This window comes from Typopeltis vanoorti, chromosome 15 (assembly GCF_054136105.1).
Source record: "Typopeltis vanoorti isolate ZY-2024b chromosome 15, IOZ_Tvanoo_1.0, whole genome shotgun sequence".
Taxonomy (NCBI): domain Eukaryota; kingdom Metazoa; phylum Arthropoda; class Arachnida; order Uropygi; family Thelyphonidae; genus Typopeltis; species Typopeltis vanoorti.
Window position 1 is genome coordinate 63,091,932 of NC_143563.1, and position 15,569 is coordinate 63,107,500.

Below are 15,569 nucleotides of genomic sequence, written 5' to 3' on the forward strand. Positions count from 1 at the left end.
ACACCATACCACATCGTACATGAGCATTGGAAATACTTCTGGAGACTGAGGATATTAAACGAATCGAGGGCCAGCACGCTCTCCAGATCTCAATTCCAACGTTTGGGACGCAATATGAGGCGCATTGCTGCTGGAAATTCCCCTCTAGTAAACAAATAAGGCCTTATCCTTGCTCTGAAGGAGGAGGAGTGGGCAGGGCCGCATTTATACTTTTGGAGACCTAGGCGCAACATCATTATGAGGCCTCAAAAGTTCTCAAAGAACATCATTATGAAGCCTCAAAAATAAGCATTTTTTTAGTTTATATATATATATATGTGTGTGTGTGTGTGTGTGTGTGTGTGTGTGTGTGTGTGTGTGTGTGTGTGTGTATACAAATATATATATATATTTGTATACAAAAATAACACAACCTTGGTATAGATATTATTTGCATTTAAAAAAAGTATAAAAATAAATTAGTTTAAATTTAAATAAAAAAAATTAACAACTAAAAGTTTTTTCTGGCTTTTCTGGCTTAATCGAGTCCATTACATCTGATTCAATACATAATAACGACAGGTCACTTGTTTTATTTTGGTACAAGTTGCTTCTTAAATAATATTTTATTCGTTTCAACACTGAAAATGAGCCTTCCGCACTTGCATTTGAACAATGTATTTCAAATGGAAGCGGAGGCCTCACAAATTTTTCAGCGGCTTCTAGGTTTTATATTATGAATTTAATATTTAAAAATAAGTATTTTATTTTGCAGCTATAACTAGGCTGTTTTTTTTTTGTGAGGCGTATGGTTTTAAAATGTGCCCCTTAGCGAGTGAGGCCCTAGCTGCGTCTAATGAGCCTTATGTTAAATGTGGCCCTGGGAGTGGGCCAGTTTGCCTCAAGAACTCTTAAATCACTTGGTGCTAAGCATGGTACGATGTTGTGAGAACGGCATCGCAGTTCGGGGTGGACATATTCCATACTGAAATGTCTAGTTTTCTGTAATTATTTCGGTAGTTTTGAGTATTACAATTTAATTTGTACGAAATCTATAACACATTTTTTTGTGTTACGTGACTTACAGCCAAATGTTACACATTCGGCTGCAGTCATGAAATTTTTTTTATATACAGGTAAAAATGTAGTTAGTCTATAGCTTTTGGACATCAGTGTATATTGTAAACTTATTGTATCAGGTTAAGTTTAAGCAGTGAATTTATTGCTTCTGTTATTTTGAGATATTTCATATTTGTGTCGTTTTCATCTTAATTAAATCATTTAATCCAAAATTGTTAATTCTCTTTTTATTATTATCTTCAGGATCGAGCCTCCGTAGCTCAATCGGGTTTCTCGGCAAGGTTTTTTGAGCAACTACAGAATAGAAAATCGTTAATTGAGGCTTGATATGTTACTTGTATTATCACTAAACGAATCAAGTCGTGATAGGAGAAGAGCCTATCGTTTATACGACTATAAATTTATTTAAACAAAATGCATGGAAGTCCTTGTCAAAACGAATGGTTATTGGCTTTTGTTTGCATTTATTTTCGTCTAATGCAAAACAGCTGCAAGCTTTCTTAGAAAAAAAAAGAAATAAAAAAAAAAGCTACTTTTCTCATGGGAGGCCTTATAGAATAGAACGAACACATGCACTACTATCAGTGGTTCTTTAATTTCATGAATAGAATCGCTCTAAGAACTAAATGCCTGTATGCGCCATCTATGAATCAAATGCTGAACTATCTTATATTTTATAGACTAAACTAATAATTTCAAAAAAATATTATCAGTAATGAAGAAGATATAGGTTCTCATTTGGAAAAATTCAAAATGAACATTAAACAAGCAGCATATGAAGCACTAGGACAGAAACGAACTAGAAAATGCAAAACAGGATGGATTCCCTTAATATTCTGAAGAAATAAAATTGCCAAATATCTAAAATACAAACAAAAAAAATGTATTTAATAAACATTTACAAGATAAAACTAATATATCCAAATATGAAGAATATAAAAGAATAAGAAATGAAATAACAAAATAAGACTGATAAAGCAAGAATATTGGGAAGGTTATTCTAAACAACTGGAATAAAAAAAATTGTGAATAAATACACCAATCATAGAAAGAGAACAGTGGGAAAACTATTTTACTAAATTATATGAAGACTAAAAAGAAATAAAAATATCTGAAATACAAAAGCTAGAAAACACAGATGAAATTGAAATGATTTAATAGAATGAATTATTCATCTCAAAATTGAGAAATAGGAAATCATCTGGGACGGATGGAATTTTAATGCTAATGCTGAAATACGGAGGTAAAGAAATGACTGAAAACATGAGAAATTTAATTAAATATATCTTTTAGAAAAAAACTAAATACTTTTTTAAAAAAATCTGAACCCCAAAACGATCTAGGGATAAACTTACTGGGCACCACTCTAAAAATATCTACAAGAATTATCAAAGAAGAATCAGAATCTAAAAATATCTACAAGAATTATCAAAGAAGATTTAGAATCAACTAAATTATGATGATGAACAACAAGAATTCCGTAAGGGAAGCTCATGTACTGATGCTATATTTATTATGAAGCAAATAAACAGAAAAAGAAATGAAATTTAAGATAGAAATATTTATCAAGAGCCTGTGTAGCTCAGTGGATGTGGCGTTTGCACACCACCGCGCTAGGCCGCACGAAGGAAGTCTTGGTTTCGAGTCTAGTCGGCGACTAGAGGAAATTTTTCTAAGCCTTTTTTCGACCGGTTCCCGAGTTAGTCGATCTCTGGCACGGGCAAGCAGGTTTTTCCTCCCGGAAACTCGGGTTTTTCGTCCTGTAAACTCAAGAAAATCGACCGTAGAACCCACATTATTTCAGACATTAAATATATTGTGTTAGGGTTAGAGACCACGAGATGGCGGCACATTTGAGCCGTCTCTCTTCACTGCGTACCGCTTAATTAGTGATAGCCTTGGGCCATCTGTCTCTGATTGGGTACCAGTGGAGATTGAACTGCCCACTCAGTCTCCAAAAAGTTAGATAGGGCTAAATGGCCTCGCCTACTCCCGTATATACGGGAATAAAAAAGGCGTTAGCTGATTTTTTTTTTTTTGATATTTATCTGTTTCATTGACTTGGGAAGGCTTTCGACAGAATCAGGTTAGAGGATGTCCTTGAAAGTACTGGCATTAAGAAAAATACCGCTGCAAATCATCGAAATGATCAAAGATATATATACACACAAAAATGAGATATATAATAAGATATCAGAACAATTACACAAAAAATTCTTATACGGAAAGGAATCAGATAAGGTGATTATTTAATTGCATACATTTAATTGAATGCATGTTTATTTAACATAATCATAGACGAAAGGATAAGAGAATAAAGAATAATACAGACAGAAACCAAGTGGAATAAAAACCCCAGCAGATATTCAGCAATTTTAACTATCAAATATCAATAGAGAAATGAAAAAAATGGTAATTGCAAAAGAACCAATAAGATGTAAATTAGAACTAAATGGAAAAAATATTAGAACAAGTAATGAAATTTTATTGTCTAGGAATAACTGTGAACAGTGAAAATATAATTACACGATGGAGTAAAAGAACAATCCTTGAGCTTAATAAAAATATCGGGATGTCTAGCTTTGTTCTATACTTTTTCGAACTATTATATCTTAGTAAGTTAAATGAAATAAGTTTAATTTAATTTATTAATATTGCCAGACTAGTTGGCCGGGTGAATAGATTCTCCACTTTCTGTAGGCCGTGGTCGAATTCCACTATGGCACGAATGTTAGTGAATGTCTTTAGGTACTAGATGAATTTCATCATCCCCTGTGTGAGATCAACGTGATGCTTGGTGGAGGTCCGAGGTGACTTGCAAAAGTGCCATAGCTGGTCTTTAGAGCAAGATTTCCGGATTGCCTAACCTCTAGTTCATTCACGGTACTAAATGTTTTATGTGATCTTTTATGGGTGAGATTGACATTACTACATTCAGCAGTAGTAATCATTACCGATTTTAAGATCTGAGTAAGTGTACAAATAACATGCATTTTTATTTTTAATGCTACGCTTCGAGCTTTGCTAAATAGACATGGCCGAGCGAATGTCTTCTCTCTCTTCTTCCAACTGGCTGTGAGTGTTTAATTTTTTTTTAGGCAGCTATGAATATAATCGCACAGTGGACGATGAGATCATCATGCTTGTTATTAGAGGCGTAAAGTGATATGCAAACGTTCGAGATTTGGTCTTTAGAGCAGGTTTTTGAATGACCTAATCTTTAATCCATCCAGTGAATGCTGAAAAAAAAAATATATATATATATATAAATTCTTAAATTTTGGTACCCCCCCCCCTTAAATTTTGGTCATTTTAAAACTTGCTGAGCTCTGTGAAAGTATTTTTGTGTTAGTAGATACTGAATCTGGGTGCTTTTAAGTTAAAATTTTAAGTTAAAATATAAAACTTAAAATGGATATAATAAATGGAAAAATTATATCATCCTTTTTAGATTGTCTTTCCAATTTAAAGACATTAGCCGAAAAACTGCCTAGACGACTGTCGTTTTCAGAAACTTTACTTTTGTAATATAGTACCCTCATACTTAATTCAGTTTAGTTTAAAAATACGAATTTTGTTCGATATCTACTTAATGTAACACTAAAACTACTTTACATATATCTAATTAATATAATACTAAACTATTTTGCATATATCTACTTAATACAATATTAAAACATACTTTACGTATCTCATAACGGCAGAGTTTTACCTCCCAAAAACTTGGATTTTTCTTTTTGTAAAATAGGCAAACCATCCAGAGAACACTCATAATCAGGCCATCCCTTAACATTCACAGAACCCGGGGCAAGAGTACAAATGGAGACCCACATACCATATGCCTAAATATTTAAAAGTTATAAATCCAGTTAACAAACAGTTAAAATAATTTCTATCATCCTACCTTGACAAAAAAACAACAACTTTATAAACACAAATCGAAAACTTTGCACGAGTTTGGTGTTTATGTGGCTGAAAGTCGCAAAATATCAACGCTAACTGAATTTAATTATTATTGCGCTGTTCTATTGATGGACCAGTGATGTTTGAATGAATAATAAAATAAAGACATACATCATTCATAAATTATTATATATTTATTCCATAAAAGTTATTTTTCTATAAGACTGATTCTGAATCTTTCAATTTTTACCTCTTATTTAATAATTTTTTTGTTTGTGATTGCGGGCCCTTTAAAGCGCTGGGTCGAGGTGAATGTCCTTGCCTGGGTCTAAGGGCAACAATGCGCGCAATTAACAATATACTGATCTAATTTAACCTTTATTGCTTCGTCTGTAACAACACGAGCTTTACGCATACGTTTGAAACAGTTAACATCCTACAAAGGGACAGTTATGCGCACCTAATAATTCTATTTGTGATAAATAGAATTGATTATAATTCTATTTTAATTTTTAAAAGTAATTATAAAATACTAATTTCAGCTATTTAGTTAATAGACGGTAATCTTTTACTAAAGATTACCGTGCAGAGAAGCATATTGAATGAGTATTGATAGCGAATTTTTGTATTCCGCTGGGATTTACTCGAAAACAAAAAATAGATTAGATTAGATTAGATCAGTTCTGCTGTTTGTGCTTTAATGCGATGTCCTGCCACCCAATACAGCGTTGAGAGGGCGACCAGTACTTTCCCCCCTCTAAAATAATTCATTGGTCTCCATTTAAACATGCACTGTCATTACTCTCCGCGAAAGCCGTGAGCACTTTGCAAGAAACTTGAAGGTAACGTTACTAAATCTGATATGAAAAGTATGCAAAATGTACAAAATTACTGAAAATTATAAAGTTGCTCCAGTTATAAACCAAAAATAAGTCAAAGTAATTATAAAGTTTATATTAGAACTGTTCGGAATACACTTTTTTTTCTTAAAAAAAAAAAAAAAACTTATTTCAATGAACGACAAAAGCATAATAGGATAAACTGAACTCCATAAATCCTGGAGCAAAGGTCATATGGAATGATGAGGCAGAATTTCAGTATTTGACAATGATGGAATGGGAGAGACGGATACCTGTAAAGTATCTGGTCACTGTTATAGGAATATACTGTCTATCTAAAAATTTGCAATCTAAATATCGAAAATGATACCAATGATAAAAAAAAAAAAACCACAGGTTTGTGTCATTGGTATCATATTTAGATCTTGTTTTACGTAAATGTATATCAAAATTCTACATTGCACATATTAAAAAATGCACATTGAACTCATACCTGACATGAATCACGGCCACCGAATTCATAACCGGCGCATAACATTTCGTTGTGGATTTGTAGATGAATACCCTTCCTCTGGTGCCATCTTTCGCAAATGGGGTTATCTATAATAGGCACAGGAACATACTGAAGGATTTCAGGTCGCAACTTCGATCCTTTTCAAAGAAACAAAAGAAAGACACATTCACCAAAATGCAAAACTTGGACACAGATATTTGATGCATCATACGAAATGAATATTTTAATACCGTAATTATTTTTTAATGATTAACTTCAGCCAGCTCCACTGGTAAGAAAGTATAGCAAGTTTCCTAAGCGCAAAGGAGAAAAAAAATAATTAAAATCTGTGATATTTATTTGTTTATTTAACATCTAATGCCAAAAGATTCGGCTCTATCTATATCTACCCTATATATATAAAATGATAAGCCTTTTTATGTCACGTTTTTTGAAACGTTTTGAAACTCAGGGGCTACCCTGAGTGTCGAGTCTTCAAAATTCGGTCATCAGAATTCAAGGAGAACCGGCCTACCAGTCCGAAACGCGGGAGGTTGGGCGCCGTAGACGCCACGGGGGGGGGGGGGGCGTAGCCTTCTTAGTAGTTTCTATAAAACGATTAATGAACAGTATGAAAGTGCCTTTGGATGAAGAGACAGCATGTATTGCAATCGCTGTTCCAGGAGGCTTAGCCTCTCGTAGTGAAAATTGCAAAGATATTGCACGTTTTAGAATTTCTAGTTACATTTTGAACTTCTGCTTACTTAAATTACATTTTTTTTTCATTTATATTTTGAAATTTGCAATACCAAGAAGCCCTCGACTAGGCTTATTATTCGCTAATGCTCAGCAGATTTAGGCTTAAATGCTAGTTGAAGCATATATTATGGTTTAATGGAATGACTGACCAGTCAGGTCTAGCTGACCATGCCTTGGACATCTTGCACAAAATGAAATACACACACACACACACACACACACACACACACACACACACACACACACACACACACACACACACACACAAAGTAGTATGCTTCACAGCAGTAAATGCAAACATGATGAACTTTTCAGAATCAGTTATAGATTTAAAAAAGCCAGTCAAATTTTCATAAAGAAACTCGTCCATCAGTGTCCATAGAGAGATCTTAAGACATTGATTATAATGATAATCAGTATTATGAACTTGAATGATAAATTGGTGCAGATTCCTCCTGGAATAATTAAGAAAAAAACTGTTATGTTATTTGGAAAAAAATAATGAATAATTACAAAAAAAAAAAAAAAAAAAATTTTTTTGCCATTATTTTCTCCTGGAAACTCGGATTTTTTCCCACGTACAGGCAAATTGGCCTTCAGAACACACGCATTTACAGACAAAAAATACTGTTGGTCATGGTGGTGGTGATGGGCAGTAGATGGCGTTGATGGTTGTTGTGTGTAGTAGGGGAATTAAGTACATAGTAGGGAAGATGATTAGATGCGTGTAGCGGAGTGAAGCAGAGTGCCTTTCCGCGATGAGTACTTGGAGGTGTCACGCAATAATAATAATTATTATTTATACTTTTTATCATTTTTAATATTACGTTTGCTCCGGTGTCTGACCACATGATTTTTTAGTTCAATAATAAGAGCTCAGTGCTCTTGGGAGAGGAGATTGGGTTGTGAATTTGTTACTATATATACGAGTATATCAGAAAAAAGAGATGATGAACCCCAAAAATGGGTGTGTGTACATTTTAGTTTTCATTTTTAATGTGAATATTTAATATTTAAAAGATAAATTTCACTTGAGCTATTATAGATTTTCAATTTTTATTTAGTTTTTTTTCCGATTAACAGTTTAACGACTAGAAATTAGTGCTGCGTCACACTCAGATGACAGATTTTTTTTTCTTTCTGCAGACAAACGGCCATGTAAACCGGCCATTTGTCTCTTAGCTTCAAAGTTCCTAAGTTGCGTCGACTGCATTTCCACTCAAACAAACCAAATTGTCTTTCAACAACAAATAAAAATGAAATATTTAGTTTGAATTTTTAAAATTTTTAAATTAAACTAATTTTAAAATTAGTTTAAAATCTAATTTTAAAATTTTAATTATTAATTAAATTCCGTGTTAATTCCACTGGTATTAACACGGCATACAGTTAACAGTTTTTTTAATTCAGTAAAAATCAAAATAAACAGATCTTATTTCGTTTCATGTCTACTGTTTAATAAACACACACCCTTATACAGTTGACCCTTGAACAACACGAGGGTTAGGAGCGGCGATCCCCCCTCCCCCGCGTTCGAAAATCCGCGTATAGCTTTTGACTCCCCAAAAAACTTAGCTACTAATAGTCTACTGTTGACCAGAAGCCTTACCGATAACATAAACAGTCGATTAACACATATTTGTATGTTTGTATAATATACTGTATTCCTACAATAAAGTAAGCTATGGAAAAGAAAACCATAAGGAAGAGAAAATACATTTACAGTACAGTACTGTATTGTACTGTATTTATCGATACGTTTACAAGATGAATCGTATCTCTGTTAGTACCTATATCAGTATTGTCTTATAATACAAATGTTATACGTATTACTTATTTTTGATGTCTAATGTTAGTAATGTTATACGTATTACTAACATTAGACATCAAAAACGAAAAGATAACGTGAAAAGAAATTATTCATATTTGTTTACAGGCATAACGATTCATGCTTTGATAACGAAGAAGCGGCAATTTGATTGCTTTATGGTAGCTTATCGATACGATTGCTTCACGGTAGCCTACCCTATACACTAATGAATCGTTATAAAATTATTTTATTCTAATTAATTAGTTTTTATTCTGTTAGTTTTATTTTATTCTAATTAATTTTTTTAATTAATTAAAGAAATTTAACTAATTAATTAATAAGTAACCGTTAATTTTATGTAGTGATGATTTAATACTGCATCTTTACATTTCCCTTGACTTTGAATGACGCCATGCACGGTCGTAAGTGTTTGTGTACGTAAGTTTTGACAAATTTTAACTTTTTATAAAAGATCTGTGTATATTTTATGTTAGTAAATGATATAATAGTCTGGTATCTACATATATTTCATGAATTCATGACATACTTAACTCTTTCTTAATTTTTTCGATATTTCTAGGGTACGCTTGCGAAATTGTCGTAAATCTCCAAAAAATTTTCCAATATATTTATTGAAAAAAAAAAAAAAAAATTCCGTGTATAAGTGGATCCGCGCAGATCAAACCAGCGTTGTTCAACGGTCAGCTGTATATAAGTATCTCCTAAATTCATTCTTACAAATGAAAACCAGTATGGTTAGTCTAGTACTTCTAACTTCTGCTCTCACATGCCAACAGGCTCGGGTTCGGACCCTGTCGTGGGTAGGAATGTTTGTGAATGTCTTTATGTAGGCGATGAATTTCATTGCCCAGTGTAAGAACACTGGCTTGCTTATTGGAGGCCGAAAATGGTTGAAGAAGTTCCGTGTTTGGTCTCTCGAGTATTCGGATTATGTAAAATAAATAACCATTAGTCCACCTGCAGCACCAATGTATTGGTTTACAACATTTCGTGCGTTAGAGTCATATTAAAAAAAAGAAGAAGACACGTATCACTGCGAGAGTGGTCAAGAAATGATGGTAATTGTTGTTCTAGCGGAAAAATTTTTTAAGATGAGCCTGGCGTCATTTCTTCTGGTATACTGTTCACGTTGGATGACTTTAAGCGTTCTATATACAGATCAGTTAAGACAAAATACACCAGGGATATTAAAATAATCATGATAAATTACTAGAATATATTATTTTTATAATTTATTCTTAATATTAAAAAAATACTGTATGAGAATAGGGGAGAGGGGGAGAGAGAGAGATTGGGACGTGAGTTCACATGTGCAGCGGTTGGTCTGGCCTTAGGTTGGGGATCTTTTGTTACACGTATTCGTTTTCCCACAGTTGATTACTTCGTATATGTTTCGCATGCGCTTTAATGTTTCTTCCAGCACGGAGATAGTTGGTCTCCGGCTGTGGTTATGGTGTTGATTTTCCTTTAGATGTTTCGATTTTCTCTTACGTATATAAAACGACCTCAGACACATTTGGTAGTAATGCTTTCTGAAAATAGGAACTGTGATTTGCGCTTCACTATTATTGTTATTCCACCATGGACGGATTTAAGCCTTTCAATTTTAAGCATCCCCTCGCATTAAAACTAAATATTTCCTAATTTCTGTTTATGCATTGTTTTTGTATATGTTTTTCATTTCTCCCCGAGGGTAGCGATCAGACCTTAGAGATAATGCAATACCGGACATCTCGGGGCAAAGGTGTAACAAGCTCCAAACATTTTGCCGCCTTCCAATTTAATCAATTAGATAAATAATGAAATCAATTTAATATATTGGGCTTCAATCGGATATTAAGCTATTAAGAACAGATACTACACTTTTCGCTTCACGAGTTTTTGGCTTAGATCAAAGTGTAGTATCTGTTCTTGTCAGTTTCATATCGGATATGGGCCTCACAAGACACAAGATATTAAACTTCTTTTTTTTTTTTTTTTTTTTTTTTTTTTGAGAGGTGGAGGAGAGCTTAGGGCTTGTTACACTTTTGCCGCGAGTTGTCCTGGAATTGTACTACTTCATTCCCCTCGGGGTTTTGTGGGTCGTGGTCAGAAAAGCCTGAAATATTATTATTATACCAATTGTCACACTATAAAAAGGCACTTAGCTACGAATTTGCCAAAGACTAAAAGTCTAGTTACACTGCCACTACTCTGACTCCAGAAAACTATTTGCTTTGTTTATTAATAAACTTTAACTTTTCATTCCGTGGACTAAGAAGAACACTACTTGAGTCCCTTGATCTGTTCTGATTAATACAAGACTGTATTAACCAGGGGCGGCTCGTGCATAGGCACTGAGGAACTGTAGCATCCCCAATTTTTCTCGATATAAAAATATATTTATTAATTTTTTTATATTTGCTTGTAATGTTTAATTTTATCATCAACAATCCTATACAATTCTCTTATTTTGTATAAAAAAATAATAAAAATCCATCTTGTAGCACTTAGGAAGGCGAAGGACGCTAGCAGCACTGTGTTTACCACAGTGTCATATTGCTACGCGCACAAGCATATGCACGTCATAGTAAGATGCGAGCTATTAGCGTAATGCGGCACTGTCCATCGCGCAGTTCCACTGTTTGTTTATATGCAGTTTGCGCCAGTAGTAGAGTGTTCGTAAGCTTATCGTGTTTACTCCGTCTCTTTAAATATTTGGGCATTGCAATTAAAGACATAACATGTGTTATAGTTTTGATTTTAGAACATTATTGGGCTTATGATAATGGATTTTATTTTTAAGTAATTTTGAATTATACCAAACTGTATAATTTTATCGATAATAAACAATATTTTTTCATGTTTATTTTTTTTTAAATTTTTTTCATAATTTTGATATTTTATCCAAACACGTATGCACTGTACTTACAGTGTGTATGTATATTTCGAAAGTTGCAGGACCCCCACGATTTCAAGCCACGAGCCGCCACTGGTATTAACACATTACTGTATTAAACAATGTTATTTTGCATTATTAATTTATAATCTAAAACATAATTAATTATTAATTTATAATCTAGAACACCAAAAAGACGTACAATACAAAAGAGAACAAAAAACGGGTCTTGCTTTCCATACCACTTCCACTGGACACGATGCACTCTGGCAAAAAACGACGATGTCATACATAGAAAACAACAGTTATATAAGAAAATTTAAAGAAGCTGCTAATATGCTAAAAAATCCAATCCAATGCAATAAAAATCAAGGTTTAATTCTCCATCAAGTGTGGTCAGCTCTAATAAAAAATCTACCTCAATCTGAGTTCGGACTGTATGAACGAGAACACGTGACATCGTCCAGTATTGTTCAACGTCAATAACGTTTTATATCTGCATTCTGTTATTTGAGTTTATGAATAGCCAGACGGTTATGATTTGTATTTATTAATTCTGTTGTTTAAACTTTAAGTTATACTATTTATCCCCTGAAGATGTAAATCCTACGATTTACGAAACTTGTCGGGAACTATTATTTCAGTATTTTGTATTAATAAAAAATGTGGTGTAATCACCGAAATATATCTTTTGAACCAATTAGCCACAGAAGTGTAGGCCTGCAATTTATAATGTGTTTTGCTACTCTCCTTTTATATTTTATCCTTTTCCTTGAGAATCTCTTTGTATGGAAATGTGCGTTCATCTATATAAAACACTTTTTGGGTACTTTTAAGCACTAGATTCCTCTCTTTCTTTTACACACACACACACACACACACACACACACACACACACACACACACACACACACACACACACACACACACACACACACACACACACACACACACACACACACTGTTGCTCACTAGCTTTTACGTGCGTGGGGTAATGATCACGAAATAATTCATCAAATGTTTTAAAGTAATTTTAAATTAAGTTGGCAATAGCGATATTGGAAATAAGTCATGCAGTCTTTCTGCATTGACAAAATAATACTGCCTTTAAAATCCATTATTATTATATCTTAATAAAAGAGTAGAGAATTAGAGTTGCATCTTAATTGTGAAATACTGCAACTCAACAAAAGTATACGGATGTCTAGAAGTTACAGGATGTTTATTTTTATTAGAGCGTACTTGAAATTATCACAAATTTGTTTCGATGTTCGAAAGCATAAAGGAATTTCACTTGTGCTAGAATTTGTAAATTTGAATGAATTCACAGAAATTCATTCTGAACCATTTGATGTAATAATCCTGCATTGTCTGCCCGGATGATATTAGCAAGAATATTTATTTGATTTTTATAAAAACTGAATCGTGACCTTTTGTTTCCTATTTTTCGAGAACAAAACTTAACTTCATGATGATTGACTATACAAACAAACAAACAAACAAACAAACTGTATTTGTATCTTTATTTCTCTCCAGATGGCAGCACTCACCCATGCATTTTAACAAGCCATGTGAAATGACGATAGTTATTAAGAAAGATTCCGGTAATTGGACCACATGTTTATTACGATAAATAACAATAAAATAGTTATATTGTGTCTGCTCATCACGTATCCTCCCAGCCGGTTTGTCTGTTGTACTATTAAAAATATTAATAAATAAAAATATATATAAAAAAAAAAACATGAGTTTCGTAGAGGAATACTTTTTTCATTCAGTTATAAAGATTGCTGAAGAAGAGGATTCTTGCTAGGGTATATGCCGTCCTTAGACAGACACTATTTTGCTTCCCCTAAATTCCAGAAAATATGATTAGGATATGATTTGCTTAGTGGGTTACGACAGTCCTGCTAAAGAACACACTGTGAATGCAAGGGATAGCTAAGACTATCTCTGATGCTAGTCAGTTTGATCTAGTGGCTGAACTGAGATATTTCATTATTATTATTATTATTATTATTATTATTATTACGTGAGACACTTCCAAGGAGTTCAAGAACTCATCACGGTAAAACACTAGTTTATACATTCCACTGTCTACGCTATTTAATCCTTCATCTCCACATTGCGCCATCTATCGCCCACCAATAGTATTTTTTGTCTCTGAATTCTGTTTTAAACTCTCTGGCGGATTTTCCTATAATATTTCATTAATATTAATAAAAAGTATCACTAAAATTTCAAATATGTTTAATAAATATTATTTTACTATATAGACAGTATTGTAGATGATTATCTTAATTATTTAATTAAAATTGTAAAATAAATTTCGACTAAGAACATATTTTGTATCTCATAATAAAACAATGAACCAAGAATTTTGAAAGCAGAAGGTTGACTACAATTTAGAAGCTGTTACTTTACGGACATTATTTTTAATAATGAGTATTGTTGTTAATTATTAATATAATTAGTGTGATTGCTAATTATCGTTATAATTAGTGCATTTAATAATTTTTGCAGATTTTATGATTTTGCTCGAATTTCATAGAATTTACATTCTCAACAATTCAGTCAACAGCCAACTGCTTCCCCTATATCCATTATTTTTGTTTACATATGAGATGTTTTTTATAGAAGGTAAAACAGTCGAGAAATAATCTGTCTAAATCAGTTCAGATATGTCATCTGTACTGTTGTCTAGCAGTTTTTTTTTTCTTCTTCCTCTCTTTATTTTGATACCTTCGTGCAAAAAGTGTCCACGGGACTTAAGCAACCTAAGAAGTAACTATATTCCAAAATATTCTTTTTCCATCTCTCCAAAGGAGCTGACAAATTAATTAATTAATTAATTAATTAATTATTATTATTATTATTATTATTATTATTATTATTATTATTATTATTATTATTATTATTGTTGTTTTGAACTGTACTCTTTAAATTTAGAAGCCTCTGTCCTATCGAATAATTTTTGTCATAAAAAAAAAAATTGGTGGCGTGTGCAACTTAAAACCGAAGTTAGTTACAGTAGGTCGAATTTTAGCACTAGTAATTCTTGTAATGAATAGTCAGCGATTCACTACAATAGTTGGCTTATGAGTCAGTGCTGTGACTCGTAATATACTGCAACAATTTACAATATGTCATAGGGCACTGTCCCTGTAGCCTCCAGTTCCACTGCAGAGTGAGTGTACGTACCACACCAAGACATTCACACAAAATATTGGTGGCACAAAAAATTCACTGATTTCAGATAATAATAATAATAATAATAATAACTTTTAGTTTATTAAATAACCATTTCTAATACTTTATTAATTAATTAATTAGTCATTTATTAATACATAAAAATTCATGACAGATTATTAGGTGGAGAAAGCAGGAAATTAAAGTTTCAGACCTTCAGATAAGAGTAAATTTCTAACCTGCTTCCAGTGCTCCCCATCCTGCGGCGAATGCTATTTTGCCAAGAAATCTTGCTCCTTTCTTTGGCAGACAGATGGGCCTTATGTTGAAGCGGTACAATACCGGACGGTCTAGTTTCAGAACTGCAACATCAAAACGGTCTGCTTGCGGAGTAAATCGGAAATTTGGGTGGACTTTGACGTCTTCAACACCGTACATTTCCTTGGGTAAACCCTCAAGGTCAGAATTCAGAATGAAGTCTCCGAGCGTTACCCTGATATTCGATGGCTTGTGTTGAGTCCTGTAATGGCATTATAAAATTACACGCGGAAGAACATGGAAGAACATTTTTTTTTAAACTATGTGTGTGTGGAGGGGGGGGGGATTGATAAATAATAA

At 33.0% G+C, this 15,569-nt stretch overlaps 1 protein-coding gene and 1 non-coding gene across 2 annotated transcripts in view; one reads left to right on the forward strand and one right to left on the reverse strand.

The window, feature by feature from the left end:
• The window catches only part of LOC150098813 (trypsin-1-like), an 82,600-nt gene that overhangs the window by 20,298 nt on the left and 46,733 nt on the right, over positions 1-15,569 (reverse strand). The window contains exons 5-6 of the mRNA XM_090405757.1: positions 15,191-15,471; positions 6,295-6,452 (exon numbers count right to left, since the gene is read on the reverse strand). Of these exons, the coding sequence (XP_090261883.1) occupies positions 6,295-6,452; positions 15,191-15,471 (439 nt within the window). The remainder of the gene's footprint in view (positions 1-6,294; positions 6,453-15,190; positions 15,472-15,569) is intronic.
• LOC150098814 (U2 spliceosomal RNA) lies at positions 10,750-10,937 on the forward strand. The gene has a single exon (XR_016549563.1). It is a non-coding gene; the product is annotated as a U2 spliceosomal RNA (small nuclear RNA).